Source organism: Gymnoscopelus braueri (genome assembly GCF_963280865.1).
Source record: "Gymnoscopelus braueri genome assembly, chromosome: 22".
NCBI classification, from domain to species: Eukaryota; Metazoa; Chordata; class Actinopteri; order Myctophiformes; family Myctophidae; genus Gymnoscopelus; species Gymnoscopelus braueri.
In genome coordinates, this window is record NC_137624.1 from 14,442,534 (window position 1) to 14,469,234 (window position 26,701).

At 41.1% G+C, this 26,701-nt stretch overlaps 1 protein-coding gene across 1 annotated transcript in view; it reads right to left on the minus strand.

The window, feature by feature from the left end:
• LOC308078654 (matrix metalloproteinase-17-like) overlaps nt 1-26,701 on the minus strand; it is a 126,333-nt gene that overhangs the window by 28,264 nt on the left and 71,368 nt on the right. The window contains 4 exon segments of the mRNA XM_080419917.1: nt 1,139-1,182; nt 1,184-1,242; nt 4,468-4,644; nt 21,859-22,145. Coding sequence (XP_080276043.1) covers nt 1,139-1,182; nt 1,184-1,242; nt 4,468-4,644; nt 21,859-22,145 — 567 coding nt within the window.

A 26,701-nucleotide genomic window follows, 5' to 3' on the forward strand; every position in this document is an offset into this window, starting at 1 on the left:
CTTATTTGTGAATGTTGAATCAATTGTTGTTTTGAATGTACTATTCTTATTGAGCTTGTATGACTTGAGTAAGATAGACGTTATTATCTATTATTACAACATCTATTCAATATCCAAATTGATGTTCAAATTACCTGTATCGTAATTCCAAATTTCTTTCCCTCCTAAGACTATGTCCTCTCTCCTCAAGCTCTTGCGAGATTTGTAATATCTCCTTGGCAGGAGCAATCTAACCACATGAACCCTAGTGTCCCAATTCCGGGCATGTCATAACAGGCAAACATTTGGTGAATATAACCGATCCATAAGCTTAGTTTGTAGATCGGCCAATTTCGGCGTAGAGATTTGGTGTACAAGGCAAAAAGGACAGTGGCCAAGTAGACGCCTGGGGGACTCCGGTTGACTCTACGGTAGGGTTTTTAAGTGGTTAAAGTCTTCCACCACCTCCACCACCATATTCCCACTACTGCATTTTGGTGGATTTTCCAGTGCAAGATGACTTCTTAACCTCACTACCTTTTCCCTTGACACGAAAGACTAAACTGCAGGCAGTAGCTAAATTGTTGCATTTGTCTTGCTTTGGCAAGACAATTTGATAGACAGGGTAGAGTGTTGCAGGGGAGGAAGAGAGTAGGCTTGTTCCCAGGCCCAAGACTTGTAATGAAAATCCCACAAGGGCTGTGTATCCAACAATACAGCTTTAACCACATTCGACCTGGCATCTCAATTTTGGGTATGTCATTATAGTCAGACATTTTGAAAGAAATTCAAAGGCAAACTCGCTCACAATGCCTTTCAATGCGAGGCGAAGTACCCTGTTTACTGGTTGGGACAGTGTGTGTGTGTGTGTGTGTGGTGTGTGTGTGTGTGGTGTGTGTGTGTGTGTGTGTGTGTGTGTGTGTGTGTGTGTGTGTGTGTGTGTGTGTGTGTGTGTGTGTGTGTGTGTCTGTGTGTGTGTCTGTGTGTGTGTGTTGCACTCCAGTGGTTCTCAAAGTGGGGTTACCACCAGGGGTCCTAAGGTCTGTAACTCAGAGAGTGTCATTTGAGTTATGGGGGTCCGAATGCAAACCAAACTGGGGGGTCCTTGAAGTTAAACCCGTTTGAGAACCTCTGTGGACCATTACAGGATTATACTCACATAACAGTAGATCTGTTTTCTGGAAGGTCTAGCAGGACAGGGGGGTTCAGCCGTCTGGGAGGGGTTAGGTGGTCGGTTGGTGTGAGACACAGACTCCCTGACACCTGGAGAAAGCAAGGGTCAAGGGGTCAACTTCGACGCACCGGCCACCACAAACATGAACGGTTCATTATGTAGGCTACAGTATGTACAGTATGCATGGTTTAGTTTTGCTATAATGTCTCTTTTATGTATTGTTCTTTTCCATTTTTCTCCTGAACACATTGCAGTTGTGAATGCAAGGCAATTTAGTTAATTCTGTTTCGTTCAATTTGGTCCAAATTAATTCATGTTTTGAGTTATTTCCATCAATTAAGTTTTTTGCCACTCTAGTTTTTTTTTCCAGGTCAGGTCAGGTCAGGTCAGGTCAGGTCAGGTCAGGTCAGGTCAGGTCAGGTCATTTCAATTAATTTAATTTCAGGTCACTTCAGTTTAGGTCGGTTCAGGTCAGTTTAGGTGGGATCATATCAGGTGAGGTTAGGCCAGTTGAGTACTGAATTGATGGAAATGACTCAAAATATGAATTGAATGGCCTTACATTCACAACTGCAATGTGTTCAAGTGATACAGAGTGCTAGAAAGAGAAAAAAGAACAATACATAAAACGGAGACATTATAGCAAAAATAAAGAAAACCTATAGGGTGTCAAAAAGTAACCACTCAAATCTGATTAATCTGCTAAAAACGTTCAAGAAAACATGCATAAAATAACTACATTTGACATGAAATGCGAACGCTAGGGGGTGGCATCTGCCATCCCCTGGGATCCCAAATGACACCCCTTAACTGAACTGAACTGAAGTGAACTTGTGTAAGGAGTTATACCAGGACTGGTCTACATTGCTCACAGCCATTGTTTACTCTTTCCGTCTCATTAGCCTGTAGTCTTCATCTCTTCTCTCCTCTTTTCCACTATCATCATCTGTCTATCATGGTGCGGTGTGATAAAAGGCTGATGCCATATGGAATGGCAATTAAACCTCCACTCCAGCCAAACTCCAGTTGTCATGCTAAATAAATCAATAAAGTTCTTCTATAGAAACTAACGAGGCCTCCGGCATCCTCCGTATCTCTCGCCCACACACACACACACAAGGGATGTAGATCCACCATGAATCATGGGCAACGGTAGGAGGATAGTGCATTCAGGGTTCAATTTTCTGGGGGGGGGCATCTGCGTTTGATATCCCACACACTGGTCATTCATTGTTATCGCTGGTGAGCAGTACATTTACTTGAGTACTTAGGTAAAAAAAAAAAAAATCTGTTAGAGTTAGAGTTAGAGTACGTGTATTTTTGGGCGGTGAAACCGCCCCTATAAGTGAGATTTGGAAAAATGTACAAATATCTTGGGCAGTGAAACCGGCCCTAAAAGTGAGGTTTGGAAATTTGTACAATTATCCTGCGCTGTGATTGGCCAATCACAATCTATTCAGGACTGTGATTGGCCAGTGTCACATGACACATGTGCATAGCCCTATATAAGCAACCATAACTTAAAAAAAACCAAATTGTTGTTTTTTTTAAGTTATGGTTTTGTCCATCATAAAGTGTGTTTTACAAAAGATAAATGTATTTATCTTTTGTACATGATTGATCGACTCCATTCAGTATTGTGATTAGCTAGCAAGACACATGCTGACACTAAGTGGCTCTTTCAGATCAAAGCATATATATTGGTTGACTCCATTCAGTATTGTGGTTAGCTAGGAAGACACCGCCCACTTCACACAGGGTGTGATTTTTGGATACTTATGACTTTCACTCATTTCAAAGACAAATATTGTACATCTGACTCCACTACATTTCTAGGAAGGGGATGAATTAATTAATTATGAACAGTAACAGAACTTACAGTAAGACCTATTTTAAATATAGTGAAAATAGCAGATCTGCAACTATCACTATTCTGGAAAATATTTTTGGAAAATGTTAATACAGCAATGCATTGGTATTAAATAAAAAAGAAAATGTACTTTTTAACTTGCACTTTTGAATACTTAAGAATTTTAAAAGCAAGTCTTCCGGTACTTTAACTCAAGGACAAATTTGACTTAGCAACTTGTAGTTGAGTAATATTTGACCAGGAGTATCTATACTTTGATTCAAGAACCGGTAGAGTACTTTTGTCCACCACTGATTTCTGGTCTGACTCAATTATATACACACTTTTCTTTTTTGGGGAAAAGTAGTTAAATTAACAGGATGGAGGATTTTACTCTGTAGGAGGCATCGTTCCAGATGTGTCAGATACATTAAATGTCTGGGGTGTACGCTACAGTGCGAACCGTGCTACCGGTGTGGCCCGGGTCCCGGGATTGATGTCTTAGAGAATGACTGTGAACATGTGAGGGGAGGGTGTGAAGGGGAAGCTAAGGGAAAAGGTATTGATATGGATGAAGATGAAGAGAAGGAGGGAGGGAGGAAAGAAATGAGGACATGAGTGCAGGGGAGGGAAGGAGGGAGGGAGGGAGGGAGGGAGCGAGGAGACGGGCGGAGGTGAGGAGGAGGTGGAACACAAGATGAGGGTGAAAACTAGGCCAGGATATGCATACAAAACACAGACACTCCGTCACTCATTAAGAGATGCACAAGAACTGTTTAAAGTTGACTTAATGTACATGATCTTACCTCAGGTACCATGTGTAAATATGTACATCATTTGTTATGTTTTCTTTCCTATTTTTTTTTTCTTGTTCAATCTCCCCCCCTCTCTTCTTCTTCCCTTTCTTTCTTCTGAGGAAACTAGACCAAAGGCAGTTTGGGTTATGTGCTGTGCACAGACAGTATATCAGGGATGGAAAGTGACTTTGTACTTGGTACCTGCAACACTTCCAACACACACGCACGCGCGCGTCCCATCACCGTGGTGCGGAGCCACAGAGAACACACACAAACACCCGCTCATAAACAGTTCCAACACACACACACGCGCGTGTGACCAGTCGCGAACAGACACACACACACACGGCCGTCGTGCGTGCGACCCATCGCGAACACACACACACACACACACCTCACGGTGTGCATATACAAATGATCAATGGCCATGTGCAAGTGAAGAGCAATTGCTTAAGCCACTGAAGAGAACCAAGCAAGACAGACTGACTGACATTCCTAAAATTATATGTAGGATAACGATACGATGGGAACTATGCACGGAAACAAATTTCACCCACTTCTTTACTCTGTGATGTGACAATAAAGCTGTCACATTCTGATTCTGATTCTGGTCAAATAATATATATAACTCGGCATATTTCAAACGCGATGGTTAGTTGCAGCCCTACCATAAAGCTGCCAGACGCGGACCTTGTCTTCATAGGGTAGGTCATACTTGAGGGGGTCGCCCACAGGCCCCTGGTAGTATGGCCTCATGATGGACTCCATGGCTGATGTGTGGGCCAAGCCAATGGCATGACCAAATTCATGGACAGCAACAGCAAACAGGTCCATCCCATGCGAGTCTGAGAGAGAGAGACAAAGAGAGAGAGAGAGTACAGAGTTAGGTTCTGATCACACAGAGGAATGCATTTCGCAGGCTGTGTCTTTTTCTCTTGTTGTCAAGGAAACGGAATCACCTAAATCACCTTTAGCTATGGTATCAGCAGTGAAGTGTTCTTTTTTTGCTGCTACTGCCGTACAGACATGGCCTCTTAACTCGTCTGACTGGTCAATGGGGGGAAAGGACAGTGACAAGGAGTGCCTTTCCACTTTGAGTAGAACGTTTTCATGATTAACACGTCTCTCTAATCATCAGAGTTCACGTCATCAACATCCTTCTCAAATCACGAAGGTCGCATATCACTGATGAGTAGAATCAGTATCACACAGTAAAATCCTTTTAATTGAACTATTTTGAATTGGATCCATTCTCTTCACCTTAGTACTTAGCTTACTGCATAATGTATTGTGACATGTAACATGGCAAGAACTCCTCCTGCATTGCAGAAGTGTACAAGTCACCCGACCCCAGTTTCTTCAACTAATATTTATGTAGTGGAAGTTAAGAGTCATGGCAGACGGCTTGGAGGCACTAAATGCTTTAAGGCACGCGGTGCTGTGAGATAACTATGGTAATACTACCTGAGCCCCCGGGCTGCCTATCAAAATCGGAGTGTGCGACACACCTGAGGAGACCGTGTGGCTTATAAAAGCATTCCCCCCCCCAAGCATTTAGGAAATGAAAAGCCCCCCCCCCCCCCGACGTCGTCTGGTTCCGCTGAGCGAGAGCGAGAGAGCCGCTAAGGAAAAACCGCTAACGCGTGGAGTGCTAACGTGTGACGGAGCAATCTCTTATGGCTTCCAGAGGCAGAGCTTCCAGAGTCAGGAGGCATTTAGCCTTCACAGTGGACTTGGCTTAGGGACACCTCATTTCTATGCTCAGTCAAACACAAAGGACAATGTATGAGATGCAGTCATGGTTACAGTAGTCAGCTGGGATATGTTCAGCGGCCAAAATGCTGACTGTAATCTACAGGAGCACATGGTGCAGAATGGAAAGGGGGAATGGAAGGAAGGGGGAGAGAGAGAGAGAGAGAGAGAGAGAGAGAGAGAGAGAGAGAGAGAGAGAGAGAGAGAGGGGATATCAGTGCTGTGTAATCTTATTTAGACACCAGCATGTTTCTCATCTCTGAGGTGACAGGATGGACTTTAGTGTCTGTCATCAAAGTCAGAACTCACAGATTTGGGTGGATGAGCCAAGTTCTGAAGACTTGCAGTGCACAGTGACAGAAAGAGTATGTGTGTGAGAGAGAGAGAAACATAGCGGGAGAGACAGAGAGGTAAGCAAAAAAAGAGAGAAGAGAAGAGACGAGACAAAGAGAAGAGAAGAGAAGAGAAGAGAGAAGGATGCACAGAGAGACAGAGGGATTATACATAGAATAACTAGAAACAGATGGACACAAGAACACAGAGAATCACAGATGGCGGTCAGAAATTGAGGGAGAGAGAGATAGAAAGAGAGAGACCGCACATGTATGCTTTCTTGAATGTATTGTATTTATACTTTGATGCGCATATGTGTATGTACTGTATATGTATGAAAGCCAGATGGATCACATCCAATTGGGACCACTCCATGTGAGGTCCACAGGTGGTTATGTACTGCCGCTGAAAATAGCAGACCGGAAAAATGCGTTGTGAGTCTGTTCCTAACTATCAACCTGGGGACCCCTGGAACCTCCTCAAGGACCACGTCGGGTCCCCAGACCCCACGTTGAGAACCGGTGACATAGAAGGCTTCTCAGAGATGTTTGTGGCTGTCGGTGTAGTTGATTGTCTTACACTGAAAAGGACTGAGCGCTTTTGTGCAGCTGCAGCAAAGCAGAGGCTGCCAGCTGTCTGTTTATCAATGCAAACAATAAAACAATGGCTGCAATGTTATGCAGTATGGGTGGATGATTAACGGTACTCTAGTTAGATAGGTCTTTATGAATGATGGTCTTTATGAATGATGGAAGTCACTTCTTTCATAAGAAAAGTTGAAGAGTTTGTTTTATCTTGTTGTGAACATTGATTAGAAGCAAGCAGAGCAGATAGGAGAAGAGGGTGAGATTCACAGGAAGGCGTTTTGTCTGAAAAGATTTCATGATGAAAGACGTTATGATGCAAGATGCACAGTAAAATCCTCTGTGTTCATTTAGTGCCGACTGAGAGAACCTTGAGGTCCATTTGTACACTCAAAGTTAAATTAACCCTGATGATCCCTGATGATTTTACTGCGTGGGGAAACCATGTGCCTGTGGCTCTGACTGTAGCAAAATGTTGATGAATTACAAAACAGCCTTGGTGCAAACATACAAAAAATATGTTTTTTTTCCTGTTGATTCAGATAGTTTCAGTGATTTGCCCCGGTGCAATGGAATTCAATGCCATTTGGTTTGTAACACTCAAAGTGACAAAAAACAACATTTTAAGAACACAACAGCCTCTTTTGCAAGAACCATCATAACAGCTATCACAACATTCCACAGACCACATTATACACAGTTTCACAGTTTCATCTTTTTGTACGCCTGCCAACAATTTTAGGTGAAATGCCCCTTTAAAATGTATTTATTATTATACATACGGCTTACTTGCCTGGGGTTAGTACAGGGCACTGACTCACCACGGTGTGCCGGCCCCAATGCATTCACAAGTAAATACGTTGATGGATGGCGTGTTGCGGACCCAATATTATAGCAGGTCTCTCAGCAGCGTCAGACGTCATGTAGGATGATGAAAAGCTTGGTGAAATGCATAGTTTCCTATGTTGTTGAGGTTGTTTAATGTGCAGTCAGTTGAATTTCGCAAGGTGAAGAATCTAAATGTACAGCAACTGGGACACAGATTGATTAAGAACTACTGTATAATATGTAGCCCCCAGAACTGTGTTTAAAGTTTAATGAGGATGCAGTGCTGTAGAGAGAAAGCTAGTGGCCAGCCTTTCATTTGATGTAGGTCCTCACATAATTCTAAAAAGAAATACTTCAAGGAGCCACAGTCCTATGTATTTAGCAACATCACATTTGTCACAATAATTAACACACAAACTATTACGCAAATTGGTAACTAATAGGTTGAAATAAGAGGAAAGAAATTATACTTATTACAGATTCTTGCATGATTTGCCTCTTGGATTAATTAGAAAATGTGTTTTGCAGAAATGTAATAGATGATGCCCTAATTGAAATTCTACCCTTTAAACTGGGAACATGTAATATCACATGAACAGTATTATTGTGTTATTACATACTGTAACAGAGAGGTCCTTTGTTACCCATGTTTGCACATTCATTGTAATTGATTATTTGCATATTGACACTTTACAGTTTTGCACAGCACATTGGCACTTTAAGAGTAAGTGCAAATAGAGAAATGCAATAGTATGTGAAGTGTAATGGTTAAGTTTGATTGAATGTTTAACAGTACCTTGTTGTGTGTCTCCACCAGTATGATTGGGCTGGACCATAGTCAGGATGGCAGAGGGGGGGGGGGGATTGTGATGGGTTTTTGATAATTGCAAAGGATATTTAGGTTGTACTGAGAAGGAATGATTACTTGTGTAGTTCATTACAATTTTTAATATAATATGTGGGTTTATGTAGTTATTGTATGTTTATTATGTTTATGTGTTAGATCTAGAAAACAACCCTTGACATGGTGCAGTCTAAGCTCATTATCTCAGCTGTGTATAACTCCACAACAGGAGGGAACTGTGAGTGGAGAGCCAAACGCCACCATGCCAAGGGTGCTGTAGAGTTGGTCCATTTGTGCCATTCTAGTCTGTGGTGATGAATAAATACACCTTCGGGTTAAACCCTACTCAAGGCCTCTGTACTGCTTCCAGCCGCAAGTCGGGCATTCTCACACATACCCAGCCTTTACATTCCCAGTCTGAATAGAGTGGTAGACGGACCGAGAAGGCTTAAAGACTGATTGGTCAACCGCCGTATCTTCTCCAGGGATAATACGGCATCTGACCATTCAGCACAAAATGTCAACTGTGACATTAGACTTCGGTACTCTACATGTCTTATCTTAACTTGGGGTATACTGTATGAGCTGGAGCCATGGTTGGATAACTTTGGTCAACACTTAATGCCCAGGTGATAATGTATATTATTATACCTCTTCCCAGGATGTAACGCTTTCACCTGTTTTTCTGTGTCTATTACAAAATATTTTAAGGTGTTTGTAGTACAAAGATTCTCACTATCAAGAGTTATAGTACTGTATATCATAAGAAACTAGAAAAAGTGCTCCTCGGAGCACAGGTCTCTGCCAGGTTACAGTAGGTTATTGTGGCCTCCTGGTGGTGCTATAATAGGCCAATGTGAAAAGGGGACCATTTCTTTTTGGGCCTTTCACGACAATCGGACCTTGCATTCATGATTTGAGGCATTTTGTTCCCAAACTGTGTTTTGCTAAATTATACCTGCTGGTGGCGCTATAACAGGCCAATGTGAAAAGGGTGGCATTTCTTCCTCGGCCTAGTGGGAATGTGCGTGTGAAATTGCACGGAAAGCGCAAGCTGCGTTCATGATTTTAGGCATGGCATTTTGTTCAAAATGGACCAATTCTGCAAATTTTGGAAGCCAACCTTAGCCAATGAGGATGGAATATGGAAAATCGGACAGATCCGTGTTGATCACATGACTATAGAGATACTGTGTACCGATTTGCATGACGTTTGGATAAAATCTGTAGGAGTAAATGGGTTTTGCACAAATCGGCCTCCTGGTGGCGCTATAACAAGCCCATGTGAAACATTTGGGTCAGAGGTTCTGAATTGGCATCCAGGGAGTGTGTGTGCACAGTTTCGCAGCGACCGGGCCAACGGTGCCTGAGATTAGCTGTTCACAGACAGATGGACGGACGGACACACGGACACACAAACGGACGGACAGGGGGTAAAACATACTCTCTCGCCATGCCTTTCGGCCTGGCGGAGACAGCAAACATGATTTTCCACTTTCGTGTCCAAAGAGTACAAAATACAGCAAAAACATTGTTTTCCTATGGTATGGCACGCTCCTCTCTGGTATGTTTTCTACCGGTTTTTAGACATGCAAAAACGGTTTCTCAACTTTTCACCCCAAGAGTCACAACACTCATTCCTGTTCTGATGCCAGGAGATGTGTAAAGGAACAGTCGGACTATTGCAAAAGCAGACGAAAAAGGTTTATATCTGCTGTATTCAATTATGATAAACCATGTAATTCAAGGTCAGCCCATTTTTCAAACACTCATCCAGTAGCACAGCAACGACAGGCACACACACCACACTGTTTTGCCGACGCGCTTTGCCAAGACGTTTTGAAGCAGCTGCACCTGTAGTGATGTGTGTGTGGGTGGGTGGGTGTGACCAGCCCGTTACAGCAGCTTACATGTTCTCCACCATGTATAAACACATCTGTTACGCTCTCATTCATCACTCATTCATCACTCTACCTTACCTCAGCTCACCTCACCCAACCCCCCCCCCCACACACACACACAGAGCAATGATTTGGAAGTCATAAAAAAAAGGAAAAGAAGAACTACTGCTTAATGAGGCTTTTTGTTGAAGTCACAGTATTTAGTCTGCATTTTCAGGGCACAGTAGAGAGATAATTAATAAAGGCAATCTGTTGCCTGTCAAAACAAAAAAGCAATTCCAGGCCTCATTTAAATGACCCCGGAAAAATTCCATGGATACCTGAACTATCAATCAACCAGCAGGGAAGAGCTGGCTCACTAAACGGGGCATTTAGCATTTTGCTAACTCTGCTGTTCTCTAAATGGCCAGTTTCAACTCAGCACTAATTGTGCACATTTAACGATAGCATTGGGTGACCTCAGTTTGAGGTAAGTAAGTATGTCACTTTATTCATAAAAAGCACCTTTCGAGAGCGGAGATGTCACTAAGTGCTTTACAAGGTAAATATGGCATAAACATACGGTACATATATACATAGACATAAAAGGCAATAAAAAACAGAAATGAATAGAACGTAGAAAAATGCCGGCCAGCCTTATGCATTTTATTTTATTTTATTTGATGATGTGGATTCTGGTCAGGTTTCTGCTCTATATGTAAAGTGTCTTGAGACAACTTGTTATTCGGCACTGTAATAAAATGGAATTGAAATGGAATTGAATGAATACTTTTCTTTTCCCCCCGTCTTGTTCTGCATCACTACCAGCTATCCATTGGCTAGCAAAACATTAGTAAGTGTTTGTTTTGTTGCTGGAGACATAAGGGGCTAGTAGTAGCCTGATTATCAGACTGAATCGGCGTGGAGCTTCAGTCTGACATTGGCTCCAAGTGTAGGCAATTACAAGGGGGAAGGGATTACAATATCCCTAAAGCAATTAGAATTGGTTTAGAATTTCCCTAAACCAATCACAAGGGATCCCCAACCCCACATCCGACTCTCATTGGACAATACATTTTTGTACCGAATAAATCCTAGGTTCACATTACAACACCAGACCAAGAGAGGCAGTCCACTCAGAGAGTGGGCGGGGTCTATGGTCTGGAACCAGGCTAGGCTAGTAGATCTCTAATTGTAGGCAGGTGCCTGATCATGCAGAGCTATATAGGTCACCCCGATAACTCCAATTTGATGGGGAGCCAGTGAAGAGCAATCAGAAACGGAGTCATGAAACATTTTGTAAGACCTGTTAAAGAGTAGAAACAAGAGGCGCCCCAGTGGCTCACCTGGTAAGAGTGCATAGCACATAAATAACACTACAGTCCTTCCCACAGACGGTCCGGGTTAAAATGTGTCCCGAGGCTCTTATGTGCATTTTGCTGTGAACGTTGCAATGCTTACTGGTTCTTAACCCATTCAATCCGGGAATGCATCTCTGTCATTTTAGATTTCTTTGGCTATTGAAAAATAGCTATTTTTGCAAATCAAATATGTATTTTCAAAAGCAAACATTTGTAAAAAAAAAAAATCCAGGGACCCCCGGAAGCAAAGATATGAGTTACAAATGTTCGCTTTAAAAATATATATATATTCAAAGATTTGCACACATTTTCAAGATTTTTCAAAAATAGCAGATCTACAGTACAAGCTCAGCGCTGAGCCCGGACTGAATGGGTCAACTGCAATTAAAATGGTCCGTTAGCTCTTCAGTGTTGTTTGAGTGAAGTAACCACAGCCAGCCGAAACGTGCTGTACCAGAATCCAGCATGTCAGGGTCAACGATATCCTTTCAGAATCCAGATTAATCAGCACAGTGTCAGCTCACCATGTTCTCTTTTAAATTATGCACTATTTAGTGTAGCCACTCTATCAACTTATTATTATTGAAACGTTCAAATGACAGCTATATACTCAGCCTACTGCACAAGGGGTAGGAGATGACTCTTTTATGCAGACTCAAGGTGCATGGGGTGTATCAGAGGATTATATTTATATTCTACCAGGCTGTATTTAATCCATTCAATCCGGGAAAGCATACGAGTCATTTTAACTTTTTTAGCTATTACCATTATTTTACACTTTGGGCTATTCAAAAATAGCAGATATACAAGCTCGTAGCGTGGCACTCGGCACTGAGTGCCGCGCTTGTAGATCAGCTTTTTTTTTCGTGAAAATCTTTGAATATGTATGTTTTTTTAAAGCGAACATTTTTTATTCCAATCTTTGCTTCTGGGGATTCTACACATGTATTTTAAATCCTAACAGTTTGTTTGAAAAAAAACTTATGTTGCTATAATTTCAGTGGTTCTCAAACAGTCAAAATGTCAAGGACCCCCAAAATGATATGTATTTTGTACGCTGACGCCCCCCCATCTCAAAATATTTTGTTCCAGGGACCCTCGGAAACAAAGATTTGAGTTAAAAATGTATATATAAGTTCAAAGATTTCCCAAAAAAAATCAAAAGTAGCAGATCTACAAGCTCATAGCGCGGCACTCGGTGCCGAGCTATGAGCTTTTATATCTGCTATTTTTGAATAGCCAAAGAAATCTAAAAATGACACAGATTCGTTCCCGAATTGACTGGGTTAAGAGCATAATCTCAAAGCAGAAGCTTGCTCGTCTGGTACAGACTCCCATGAAGGTTATGAGGAGGAAAGAACACCATAGTCTCCAGTTAATATAATGAGCAGTCCGTTCTCAGACAAGCCCAGAGAATATTGTCTGACCCATCTCATATTCTCCAAGCCGAGCATGAGCTCTTACCCTCCCGCAGATAATCGCTGTCGGGTGGAAATCTTGAATGTATAAAACTGTTCATGAAATGGAAAAAAAAAGAACCTGTGTTCCAATGGATCCAATGTAGTTATTATTTAGTCACTAGCTCTTGTTAATACTTTTCATTGGTTCAATATTTACAAAATATATTATATTTTTGCTACTTTTGTGTGACAACTGCACTATGACAAAGTAGGTCATGAATTTACGAAACAAACATAAGACATTGAAATATGGAGACGAGCGACGAGATGTACTCAATGTAAACCAAATAATTTAAAAAAGAAATGTTGTACCTATACCTCAATTAAAAAAAAATATTACAGTGCTTGAGGCTGCAGGGGTTGCACATTTCATAGTATTCTTATCATGACTAGTTGTGTAATATGTGCATTATATGTAGCATGTGCAATATGTGCAATGTGCAATATGTGTAATTTGTGGTTGTGATTTGCTCAGCATGTATTGCTTTGTTTATATGTTTTTTTTAATGCTGTTATAGAGGCAGGTACTGTATGTGTGTGCAGCATTGGAGTCCAAGACAAGTTTCCTCACGGGGGCAAAAAATATGGCCCTGCCCTCACTCTGTTTTAATCAAAACAGGTGAATCATAACTGTATCTCATAACGCTACAAAAGCATGAATTTCAATCTCCACTTGAGACACAATGGGCCTGAGCTTTGCAATGTTTCTCAAATGAAAACAAAACAAAACAAAACAACAACAACAACAACAACAACTCGTCACTGCTCTGTCTGCCAGTAACAAAACTTTTCATAATACATGATTTGGGAATGTAATTAATTTTTTGTTTGTTTCTTTGTTTGGGAGAGGGGCCAATCGGTCGGATCGGTGGTGCGACGTAGGTGTGCGGGCCGGGCCGCATAAATCTCTAGTTACTAAAACTGTCAAATAAAACTACTGCGCTGACTTTTAGGCAACAGATTAGAGAAGTAGGTAGCTCTAACATCCTTTAGACAACGTTTAATAATGTGCTAAACTTTAGCACATTATTAAGTTGTTTTAAATAAAGATAGTAAACGTGATTTCCACAGGCATTCACCTGTGCTGCAGTCTCGCTTTAGAGAGTGAATATGGTAATTTATCTAAAGGGTTGACTTGATCAAAGGAGCCAATCTAGTTTTAATTGGGGCCACTTTATCCATGGCTGAAAGGCAAGGTTCATTAAAAGACTGCACCAAGTAGTCAACATCACTGTGCATAACGTACGGTAGTTAAAATGGAAAGTGGCAGAAAACGTTGCAGCAAAAAGGTGATTAAGTATGTGGGAGCTAATGATATGCAGGCAGGGCAAGAGACTAGAATAAATAACGAATAAAATCAGTTGTGATCGGTAATAAAAAAGATCCTCGGAAAATAAATAATCAATATTCAAACCAAGATTAAAAGTTTAAAGTTAAAGAGTTTAAATGACTCTCTGATATTAATAAAACTAGAGGCAACATTTGTAAAAAGCACTATAAAGATGTTAAAAGAAAATAATAGTAAATCTGCATCTGCGAAGCGCACGTTCGCCATTCTTTTTTTGTCCTCGTATTTTTACCCTCAAAATATAAAGTAGGGTGTCTTTGCACGATTTCACGTTGGCCACATTACCCACCTCCAGCCAATAACATTGTCAGTTCTGTTCATAACCAGAGGTGGAAAAAGTACTCGCATGTTTTACGTACTGTAAGTAAAGGTGTCAATACTGCAATGTAGAAATACTCCCTTACAAGTAAAAGTCCGGAATTCAAAATGTATTTGAGTAAAAGTACAAAAGTATTGGTATAAAAATGTACTTAAAGTACCAAAAGTAAAAGTACTTGTGAGTACTTTTACTCACAATTTACATCGCAACGCATTGTAGATCGGCTATTTTCAAATGGCCGAAATGTATATAGGGCTACAAGCTTGTAGAGCCCAGCAACCCCTAGCGGTAGCATGGGGGAGCGCAGGCTCCCTGGTGTTACCATAGCCAGGCGCGCCTGCCTGTAAATCACAACCCACAACATGTCACATCATGTTATTCATCAATCTAAATTATATACATCATCGTTATATGTCGTAATTCATTGTACGACGAATAGCAACTTGCTAGTTGCACAACTTGTAGATCATAACGCACAATGCATTGTGAGCTCATTTTGAAAAACAAAAACAAAAACAAAAAACGTTTTGAAAATTATACAACTTTCTTATGTTTTAATTGTTTTCATTTTCAAAGATTTATCTTATAATAACGTGCCTAAAATAGTAATGCCAGGTTGAAAGCAATCATTTGAAGTTTGGAAGAAGAGAAAGACCCACCAAACAGTGGGAGGTGCATGGTCTTAATGCAGGTGATGTTGCAACAAAACACAACACAACACAGGTAAGGAGGGGGTGAAGTGTGAGGAGCATTAAGCTAAAGCAATTATTGAGCTTTGCAGTCATCTGATAACATCCATCGCTCTTGAGAAGATTATACTGTTCCACAATCTGCTGAAGTCAAAACATTCACTTTTCAACTTTTAAAAGCTGACCTAACCTTTTAAATCTTCTCAGGAGGTTATCTGGCTGCAGAAAAAAAGTTGCTGATGTGAACAACACAACCGGGGCATCTGATACCTCACAAGGACTTAAAGCCTGCTGCCTTATACGCAATATAAGATAAGAGGTGTTGATGAGAACATCAGCTTACAACGTTGTCTGAATTACGGACAAGCTGGCGATGCCAGAGGAAACACGATTCATCAACTTGTTCCTACAGCAAGGTGGGACTTGACAGACTGCGACTTCAAAGAAAATGAAGCATTGTTTAATTAAGTTGCTTCCCTGTGCCTCAGTGCCTCGCATCTGTCACCGAACAGAGGAAGGACAGGGAAAAAACAGCAATAAGCACAGGATGGAGGCTAAACAGATCAAAGCCAAACTATTCAATAACATAACACAGACGTATTAGATGTGTGGCTGTAGACAGGGATGGGGTTAGATTAGATAAGTGAAAGCGGGGCATGAATGATGATGTGCAAGATGAGATTTCCTAAGCAGATGCAGCCGTTTCGGCAGGCTACCGTAGCAGCGGCAGAGGGTGTCATTCAGTGGTGGAAAGTAACTAAGACATTTACTCAAGTACTGTACTTAAGTAAAATGTTGAGGTACTTTTACTTGCTTGAGTATTTAATTTTTTCGATACTTTATACTTCTTTATACTACAGTAAGTTGGTTCCTTCCATTCCTTAAGTAAAGTGACTTTGGGTACTTAGAAAAGCGCTATATACATTTTAGCTATTATTATTATTACATCTCAGAAGCATATTGTACTTTTTTACTCCACTGCAATTATTTCGGAGCACAGGTCTCCGCCAGGTCAGGTAGGTTATTGTGGGCCAGCAATGTTTGGAATTCGCCAATCAGGATGGAATATGAAAAATCAGACGGATATATCACTTGACTATAGAGATAATGTGTACCGATTTGCATGATGTTTGGAAAAAATCTGCCGGAGCACTGTCAAAAAATGTGTTTTGCAAAAAAACGACCTCCTGGTGGCGCTATAACATGTAAAAAATTTGGGGCAGAGGTTCTGCTCTGGCATACAGGGAGTGTGTGTGTTTCGCTTCGACCAAGCCAACGGTGCCAGAGATTAGCTGTTCACAGACACACACACACACACACACACACACACACACACACAGACGGACGGACGGACGCACGGACGGACGGACGGACAGGGTGTAAAACATAGTCTCCCCATGCCCATGGCCTGGCGGAGACAATAACTAGTCTATATAAAAGAATTCTCTGTTTGCTCAACTCTGCTCAACAGATAACACCACATGGTTATTTCTGCACATTTCATGTAAATGTGTTCATATAAATCTTTCAAGCAGCTGTGGGCATTGAATGCCACATTCATCTTGACGAACGCAGCTTGTCTGCCAAAACATTGCTATTTTACAACTGTCGCACTTGTCATTTTCATGCTGCGTGACCATGTTGTGTAAGTACTGTAGCAAATGCAGTTGTACCCATCTGTGCACCCATGGGCGAGCTCGTCTTAAAATGAGGTGTGGTCAGGCAAATTGTTGGCACATTTCTATGATGATAATGATGATGATGATGTTTTTCTATTGACAAAATGTGCATATATATATCCTTTTGTACAGTATCTGTCAAAAGGATAAAACACAGGAAAGTTTATTTCCATTGTGGTCCTTTGATTCCTCGTAGCTAGAAGGAGCATAAAGCAACTGCACTGTAGACATAAACCTGGTCAAAATCTCGGCACAGGGCGCATTATGCCGATTAAGATGTGCATCTAGTACGTAGGTTCAAAATGTGCATACACTTCTGCTTGAAATCAACAGTCATCAACACATCACTCACGTTCAATGTGGAAGATTTAGATTAAATTGCATCATTAGAATAAGATAACATTTGGTATCCACCGGTGTGCATCTTTCAGCACCACAGAGGAGGAAAGTGTGCGTGTGTGTGTGCGCGTGCGTGCACGAGTGAGTGAGTGAGACAGAGAGAGAGAAATTGCTAATGGATAATATGTTCAAAGCCACTGGACTATGAAATATGTTGAAGGACCTCCCGTCTGAAGAATTTCATGAACCCATGATGACCTTCCGTTTTTTCTTTCATCCGTCTCTCCACAACAGAGCATAGCCTGCCGCAGTAACAGGTTATCAATGTCCATTAGGGGTGTGCCGATACACTTATTTCACGATACGATACACGATATTGGGCTCACGATATCGATACGATATATGGCACTTTTTTATTATGAAAATATATGGGGGGGAAAAAAGCTTATGAAAATATATGGGGGGGGAAAAAAAGCAAATGCAAACAAATACTTCTGTTTTTGCGTTATTGCAAAAAAAAAATATATATATATATATATATATTTCTTTTTTCTCCCAAAAACGCCAAAACGATACATATCGTCACGAAAACGAATCGCGATATATCGCGGGACGATATATCGGCACACCCCTAATATCCATGTTGGGGCTCCGACACAGCCACTGTGTACAGAAAGTTTGTGGATGGTCATATCATTATCATAATTATACAGTAGTACAGTAAAACTATAATGATGTTATAGGCGTGGACGGCCCTTAACTCACTGAGTGCCAGAATTATTTCTGGCTATTTCTGGCCAGTGCGATATATATATATTTTTTGGGCTGTTTTTTAAGTTAAAAAAAAGTGCTTAGGAAGCGAGATACAGCCTTTTTCAGTTATACGTTTTTTTTTTGTTTTTTTGTTTGTTTTGGCTTTCTTCTTTTTGATTGTAGCACTGTCTCAGTAACCGGGAAGAGTGGGTGGGTGGGAGGGTGAGTGGGTGGGCGGGAGGGAAATGTGGGTGGGCGGGAGGGAAATGTGGGGTACCTATGTACAATATATATGCTTGCATTTTGATTTTACGAATGTTGTCCTCATATGGGAGGAAAAATAACCTGCAAAAAACCCAATAAACAGATATATATAAGTTGACAAGGAGTGGATGGAGCTGCAAATCTTCAGATAATAATGGGTTCTGAACTTTTGTTTATCAAAAACACGTCAAACACGTCATTGGCACGTTGCGCCATAGCGGTAAAACACGTGAAACACGTCAATGGCACTCAATGAGTTAATATTGTTATGCCTCTTGGACTATTTATTATGAATTGCCGTCCAGTAGGCAGAGCTGTACAAATGTTCAGTCCCTGTCATGGTTTAATAGGTGGTTTAGATAAAGAAATGAGTATGTAATTAAGTTGATATGTTAATATACAGTATGTCTCTTACATTTTTCCATGGGTGCTTCTGAGCCCAAGCGCCCACAGAGAAGGGTGAGCAACCACAGAGAAATTCATATATACTGCACACATTATGATGTACGGTATCGCCCACATTGCAAAACAAGTTGACCCATCAAAGGTGATTGGCAAACTTTAGACAAGCACTCTGCAACTGAGATCGATGTCAGATTAACAGCTGAGGCAGAGAGCAAAGCCGAAATTCATCTCGACAAGGAGTACTTTTCAAGATATAGTGGACATTCTGAACGTCGATCAGGGAGAGTAATTGAGAACCATGTTTACAGAGATCACTAAACCAGTGAAAGTCGAACTGATTGTGCCTGTAACAGCCTGAACCTGCAGTAAATGTGGGTTCTTACAGCTCATCTGAGGTCCACAGTGGGACAAGCCAAACTGATGTTGCTGCATTGAACTGTGACAAGAATGTGTCACAAAATATGAACCTAGATGAAATTGCAGATTAGTTCATCAAGCGCACTGTATACGGCTGCCTGCCACTTAACGATAACTATAAACATATCGTTTTAAGTGGATGGCAGAGTCCACACCACAGCTATCAGTGTGGATTCTCACAATAATTACCATTAGTTATCGTGCTTGGTGTGGACGGCCCAGCACCTTCCTCTTAAAGAAATAATATCAGTGGTGAGTTAAAAACCAATGCAATTTTTTATACTTAGTAACTGTGTGGCCCTATCTATTAATGGTTAATTAAATGACTGTATTTTACTGCACGGTGGGTGCGCTGGTATGCTTCTGTGAATTTGTAATGATTTAAGTTATTTGGCTTGTTAATGGGCCCCTTGTCTTGCAGCCACGGTGATGGTGTGATTGTTTTAAATTTGTGCACTTGACCTATCATTTATCTTCATTAGCCTTTTTACAAAATAATTTCGGAGGCGTTGACTATTTACTTTCTGTGCATTTCAAAGTGTGACTCATTTGTTAAACCTCTGATCTCCAATCTCTGTAAATATTCTGTGTAGGTGTGTGTCCGTGTCGCTGTTCATTCCCTATAGTGTTGACAATGTGTTTGGCGACTTTTTCCCAAAAGTAATGTAGGCTGGTTATTGCAGGTTTATGATGGGCGTGTGGCATTCAACTGTTTTGATTGCTAGCACCTCATCAATACAGATTTGTGTTTCTAATTTCTTCAAAATGTGTTCATAATTATACAGCATCTGTATGTCTCTGAATGTGTTGGCTGCTGTGATATTTACATGTTGTTTTTGTTCTTTCTCTACAATCAAACTTCCAACATAGGCAGGCAGAATACAAATCTGCTAAATTTCTTGATGAAATGGGAAGGAATGGACGGCAGAATTATTCAACAATGCAACAAGCACTGCTTGGAACCAATATATTCTCCGTCTCCACTATTTCAATTGCATGCTACTGTATATTCATAATTTGAATAAATCAAATATTAATCTGTGAATATGGAGCACGAACAAAGGCTAGACGCATAGCTTGGTTTTGAAAAGAGAAGAGCCACTGTTCTAGTTAGCAGACTGGGAGACTGTGAAGCCAAAAAATAACTCCTAGACTATAATGATTCTAGTCCTGCCATGCCTCACACTCACAGTCTTTCAGCCTACCTTGGGAGTCTCGAATGTTTTGGCCAAATGATCCCCATGACCATCACACCCTTTACTATCCTTTTCTCATCATCCTTCCCTCAGTCTCTGCTCTCATCTTTCAGAAACAGAGGTACAGGGAGAGGGGAAGCGGATGAGGGAGTGAGGCGGCATGACTCATAATTTCAAGTCCACCCGACCAGATTAAATGGAGAGGAGAGGGAGGTGTGGGATGATGGAGGGATCAAGTGAGGTGAGGAAACGCGAGATAGGAGAGGAAATTGATTAGGGTAACAAGATATGGAGATGGGAGAGGAGAGGAGGATTTGTGATTAATAAAGATCATCTGTATAACCATGTTCGTTTCCTGAAATCTACATAAAACAGACATCTAGACTTCCGGGGTTTGATACCGTTATGTGCTTGCACATTATGCACTCACCTCCTTCTACAGCAGGACTGTTACTGTATTTGTTCACTAATAGTTTCTTTGTCCTCTGGTTTAGTGTCTACACTGCCTTGCTGGTTGGCTGTTGGCTCTGGTCCATGACGCGCTGGGCAAGACCTAGCCGGTTGAGTGTCTAAACGGAAGTACTGGAATTTGGCGGAAGGACTGTCCAAGGAAATGACGTTGACCCTTTACAAATCCGTTTACATTTTCCATGAATTAAAAAAGTGTTGTGATTGGATGATTGGTCGTTTCCGGGGGAAATACGTACGACGTAAGTTCCGGCCCTATAGACACTCACTGCATTAGATCGTGACCCAGGCTTTTCTCTTCGCAGATGAGTAAAGGCTGGGAACGAGGCTAGGTCCATGACTAGACACTCACCTGTGCTTCATTGTGATTGCTCCTCCCTGCCTCAGCTGTCCCTCATGCAGTGATTAGGGCCTTAGGGCCCTATCTTGCGCACCGCCTTACCCCTTATCCCTAAACCTTTTGGCCAATTTTCACTATTTTGAAAAACATTTTGAATAGTTCAAATAGCCGATCTACAAGCTCACAATGTGTCGATGTATATCGGCTAGTTGAACTATTTTAAGAGGAGCCGTCTCCAGTTCTCATTCTCTCTCCAGCACCCCAGCAGACAACACCAGCCTTTTGTTCCCTTAGTTTGTATAATGTTTTTCAGTTCAGTTATAATGGGCCTGGTAGTAAGTATTGTTTTGCCGTTTTTTCTTTACTGGTTAATTTAGCTTCTTTGTTTTGTTCACATAGTGTTTGGCTCACCAGACTCCCGAGTCCCCACTTTTGAGTTTGGCCGGCCCATCATTTTCTTTTGTTAGTTTTTGTTAGGAATTTAGTTAGGTCTCAGTTTTGTTCATCACTCCTCCTATTCACGGGTACGTTTAGCACTCCGACTTGTTATGTGCAAATAAAAAAACAATTATCTGAATTTAAAATAAATTAATTCATTGCAAGTGATCTGACTTTGTCCTATTGTCATGTTATTGCCATTGGTGTTAGAGCCAAGTTTAATGGCCGTAACAGATACATATATCACAACACAACACAACACAACACAACACACACGTTACGGATGGACGGATGCATACACAAACCGGTAGATACTGTACAAGTCCAGCCAGACACTACTCTCGATGACCAACGTGCCTCACCTGGTGACCTGAAGGTCCACGCCTCGTCATCGTCAAAGTGGGTGTCCCCAGCGGTGAACCTTTCCCCGGGGAAAAAGGCATGTGCCACGGTGCCCCCCGGGCCGTCAAAGGGGTATCCGTCGTTGTGGTCCGCCTTGGTGAAGTCTATCTGGATGTCGGCGTCGTTGCCCGCCACCTCGTGGAAGTTGAGCGGCGCGATGTCACTCCAGACCTTCAGAGCGTAGTACATGAGCGCACGAACCGTGTCTCTCCCCAGCAAAGGTGACTCCTTAGGGAAGGTCCTCACTCTGTGGGATGAGGGGGAGAGTAGGCCTGTCACAATTTGTTGCTTTTAGCATACTACAGTGTCACACAAATGCAGCAGATCTACAAGCTAGTGAGCTAGTCTATCTGCTACTTTTGCAACTTTTTTATAATAATTTTGGACATATGAGGTTTCCACCCAAAAGAGACTACTAATTACTACATAATTGTTTGATCGCTATTATTTGAGCAAATACCTTTTTTTTCCTCCATAATAGTTAGAATCGTTACCATTCATCTTTGTAAAGACAGCTGGATGAAAACAGGTTACTGTCTGCGCTCTTTTAACCACTTTCAACCCTGGCATCAGTAAACTTTGTATATTCAAGTTATTTCTCGTGTCTGCCCTGTGAGGAAGAGGAAAGTAGAGGAGATGGCATGAGAAAGAGAGGAGAGGGCAAGATAATAAGAGTCTGTAATCCATTCCATTATGATTCCATCCGGTAAAAGTTCTGGTAAGCAGCAATCTATGTTGGCTTCAACTAATTTGTTTTCCAGTATGAGCTATTTACGCTACTGCACAGGCGAAATGGAAGTGGGAAATTATCCTGACCGGATGACCGAATGCATTTGAAAATTGTGGGAGCCAACGTCTGTCTTGACAGTTTAAGGGCACACCGGAGTAGTATTTTTCATGTTATCAAATTTTCACCATAAAATATATAAATTTTGAGCTGTTGTTTGCAGTGGTGGAAAGTAACTAATTACATTTACTCAACTACTGTACTTGCTTTACTTGAGTATGTACATTTTTCAATATTGTAACAAAATAACAAATATTGTACTTTTTACTCCACTACAATTATTTGACAGCTTTAGTTACTACTTACTTTGTAGATTTAGAAAAAAAAAACACATACATTAACCACTTAAGCCATATTTTATACTGTGAATGAGGCATCAACAATACGAATTGTTTTGATGAGATATATTTGCCAATGGATTTTCATGTTGTTTATTCGTCACACCCCCACTGTGGTAAGGTTATAGGAGGACAAGAAAAACTGAAAAAAATAAACAGGGAAATAGACAAAGACCAGGAGTGGAGGGGATATCAGGAAAGCGTTCACCACTGGGACTACTACAGACAACTGCAGTTCCTGTTTGCATATTTGCTGTGATTTCATCGGTTTGTCTATCTCATGACGACGAGGTGCGCCTGCTGCTCACACTGATAAACATGTCGACAATACCTGGCTTCTGTATATGTATTGTGCATTGCTCTGAACTGCACTCTGGCAGGAGATCACAAAAAGGAGCTTTCAGCTGCAGATTTCCAGGTATTCAGTGCTTCTCCCCACAGGCCTCTTTCTTTCATCCTTTCTCTGCCTCCCTCTTAACCACCTTTCCATCTTTTGTCTCCCTCTCTCTCTCTGACTATACAGCAAGCAGCCGGAATATTTCAATAAACTAGGTATCATTCAGACCGTCACAACACGTGTGTCCTCATTTTCACTCCGTCACCGACACGAGCTAAGTTGGAACGCACGCACACTCACACAGGCACGCTCCTGGTTCGTCCGTGAAACAGATTATATGTAAATACATAAAATAGCAAAGTTTGAGCAAGAAAGCGTTGCATGTTTTGAAAGTACTAAGCATATGACTGGGTACATGACACTTGGCTTATACTGTGAGAGTTTTGTGAGCATTTCTAAACAGATATTTTGGTGTATTCTTTCTGTTGTTAAACTTGGTCCCCTATTAACTTCAACTCATCAAGTATCTTCAGTTCTTTATTCCCCGTGGGGGTATGTGAGAAAAACAAAAATCCTTCATGAATTATAGGCAGCACAGGGTGAGTAGTTCATATTAAAAAAAGTATAATATCTGGAGATGAAGTAGTCCTTTAATGCGGAAGCTTAAAGGGTAAGACCACTTTGGTAGAGGTTTGGGTTGTGTAGTTACCTTGCCATGATGTAACTCCAAAGGTGGGCAAGAAATAAAAAATAATTGCTCCATTGATTAGAAATTGATAATTCAAAATATGCTCCTCATTGACTTACATTGTACGGTAAAACAGCTCTCAAAGTCACTCTTTTAGCACATAAACGAACGCAAACAAAGCTGATTCAGACAATATAGAGCATCACCAAACCCAGTACTGTTTGTTTTTTTTAATAAAAATGTCAACTTCCTGTTGATTTTGCCATTTTTAATAAGTAGAAAACCTGGACTGGATCCACGGATCCGGATCCAGATCTTCAAATAGTAAAATCAACAGGAAGTTGACATTTTTATAAAAAAAACAAACAGTACTGGGTTTGGTGATGCTCTATATTGCCTGAATCAGCTATGTTTGGGTTCATTTATGTGCTAAAAGAGTGACTTTGAGAGCTGTTTTACCGTACAATGTAAGTCAATGAGGAGCATATTTTGAATTATCAATTTCTAATCAATGGAGCAATTATGTTTGATTTCTAGCCCACCTTTTTCGGGTTACATCATGGCAAGGTAACTACACAACCCAACCCTCTACCAAAGTGGTCTTACCCTTTAAGTCTTTTTGTGTCCGTAAGACTCATTTGATGTCATTTCTTTTATCATTGAAAGTTCTAACTTTCTCATTTACGTGCTGGTTCAATGGATTATCTGTGAAGGACAAGAATAGCCTAAATGGCGTTCCGAAAGTGTGCTTCAAGATAATTGGAGCCCAGCAAAGAGACGTGTGCTTCCTTTGGGAGAAACAGGTGGCCCAGAAAGCAAAAGGAATTATTCGCCAAACTGACCATGTTCTGTCCAGTGAATTCACTGTAATGTCCTCAGGCCAGTGTTATAATTTGCCGCTTAAGAGAACACATGGGCTACTGTAAGTCCTTCATTCCTTCTGCTATCAGGCTATACATGTACATGCAGACAGTTGTCATTTAGATAGCATGTCATGTAGACAGATGCCAGGTCTTTGTAGACCTGGCATCTTATAGTGTGTATAGTTTCAACGTACAGATTATTGATTTTTTTTATATTATACTCTTTAGACTGATGTTTTATTCTATTTAGGGCAATTCTTTTGTGCTGAACTATGTATGTCGATCTATTGTCTCTGACATAACTACCTTGCCTGTGAGGTTTTTGAGTCATGTGACTGGGTAAGCTGCAGATGAATCTGAATCTCCCCTCTCTCTCTGTTCCTCACTCCTTCTCACCTCTCACCTCCTCTGTCAGCATCTTCAATTGCCCTTCCTTTGGCCTTACACCAAAACATGCACTCCACTCCCCTCCAAACACAAATGGTTAGGTATCTCACACACGCACGCACGCACGCACACACACACACACACACACACACGCACACACGCACACGCACACGCACACGCACACAGCCTAATAACCCTCTCTACCAAGGCTATTTGTCCACTCGATCAAGCCAGCAACCTGCTCCGGGGCAGCACATGTGAAAAACAGGTACTCAATCGATGGGAATTTAATCAGTTTCACCTGCTGAAGCTGGGTGGGAAACCAGGCAACTGAGCAGAGACTCGGCCTCCTCACGTCACCAAAACCAGCCAATAACGAGACATATTGGTCCAAATGGAACAAAAGGATAAGTGGTTTCCCCATTTATTTTCACACTAAAATCAATTATTAACAAGAAGGGGACATAGCATGTTTGTTGTAGCTAATGAGAGGAGAATGCTGATAAGAGGTAATTTGCCAGAGCACTTTCCTAATTGACTGTATCTGTGCATTGAAAAATAACCAAATAAATATATAATATAATTTTGCGAGCAGTATTTTATTTGTGCCGACACATTTGCCTGTGTCAAATATTATAGAGTATTCACTAATGCCCTGCATGCGATGTGACTGTCCCTTGTGCATTTTGGATAGTCACCTATGTAGAACTCAAATTTTCCATTTAAATTCATGTTTCCCTCGTCATTGGGTACAACCTATGAAAGATGTATTTTTGTATTAGGCCCATGATGCCTCCAGAGGGATCAACATTGATATCAAGCATGCTTCAAGCTCTCCTCTCCTCTCACTTAAGAGCAAAAATTGTCAGCTCCATCTAATGACACATTTTCATGCACCTGTAAAAGGAGCTCAAGTAGCCTGCCTTACAACATGCAGATCGATAATACTCTTACAGTAGAAGCCACTCAAAAAGCCTTAGGTAATATAGATCAATAAACTACATTTGGAGATGAAGGTCAAGGGCAATCTGATAGAATAATCCTTCACTTAGAAGGAGGCATAGTATCACGTATCAGTGATAACATCTTTCCATTGGTTCTCCCTTTGTGGAATTTTCAACCACTCTCCATTTTACAAACGAAGCTTGAATGCTATTAAACAGCATACAGTAGTTTCATCCTGTCATGTTGGCCGTTCACATCATTTAATGTTGTTTTAAAAAAAAAATTCTAGTGGATGTCAGAGTCCACAACACAACTATAATGACAGCGATAGTGGGGAACGATATCGTTTGTATCACTTTCAACAGTGTCAGCCAATCCAAATCCATCAGAAGGACACCTGGGATGCAATAGACCATATTCACACAGCAGCCATTTTGGAATTTTTACTTTATAGCAAT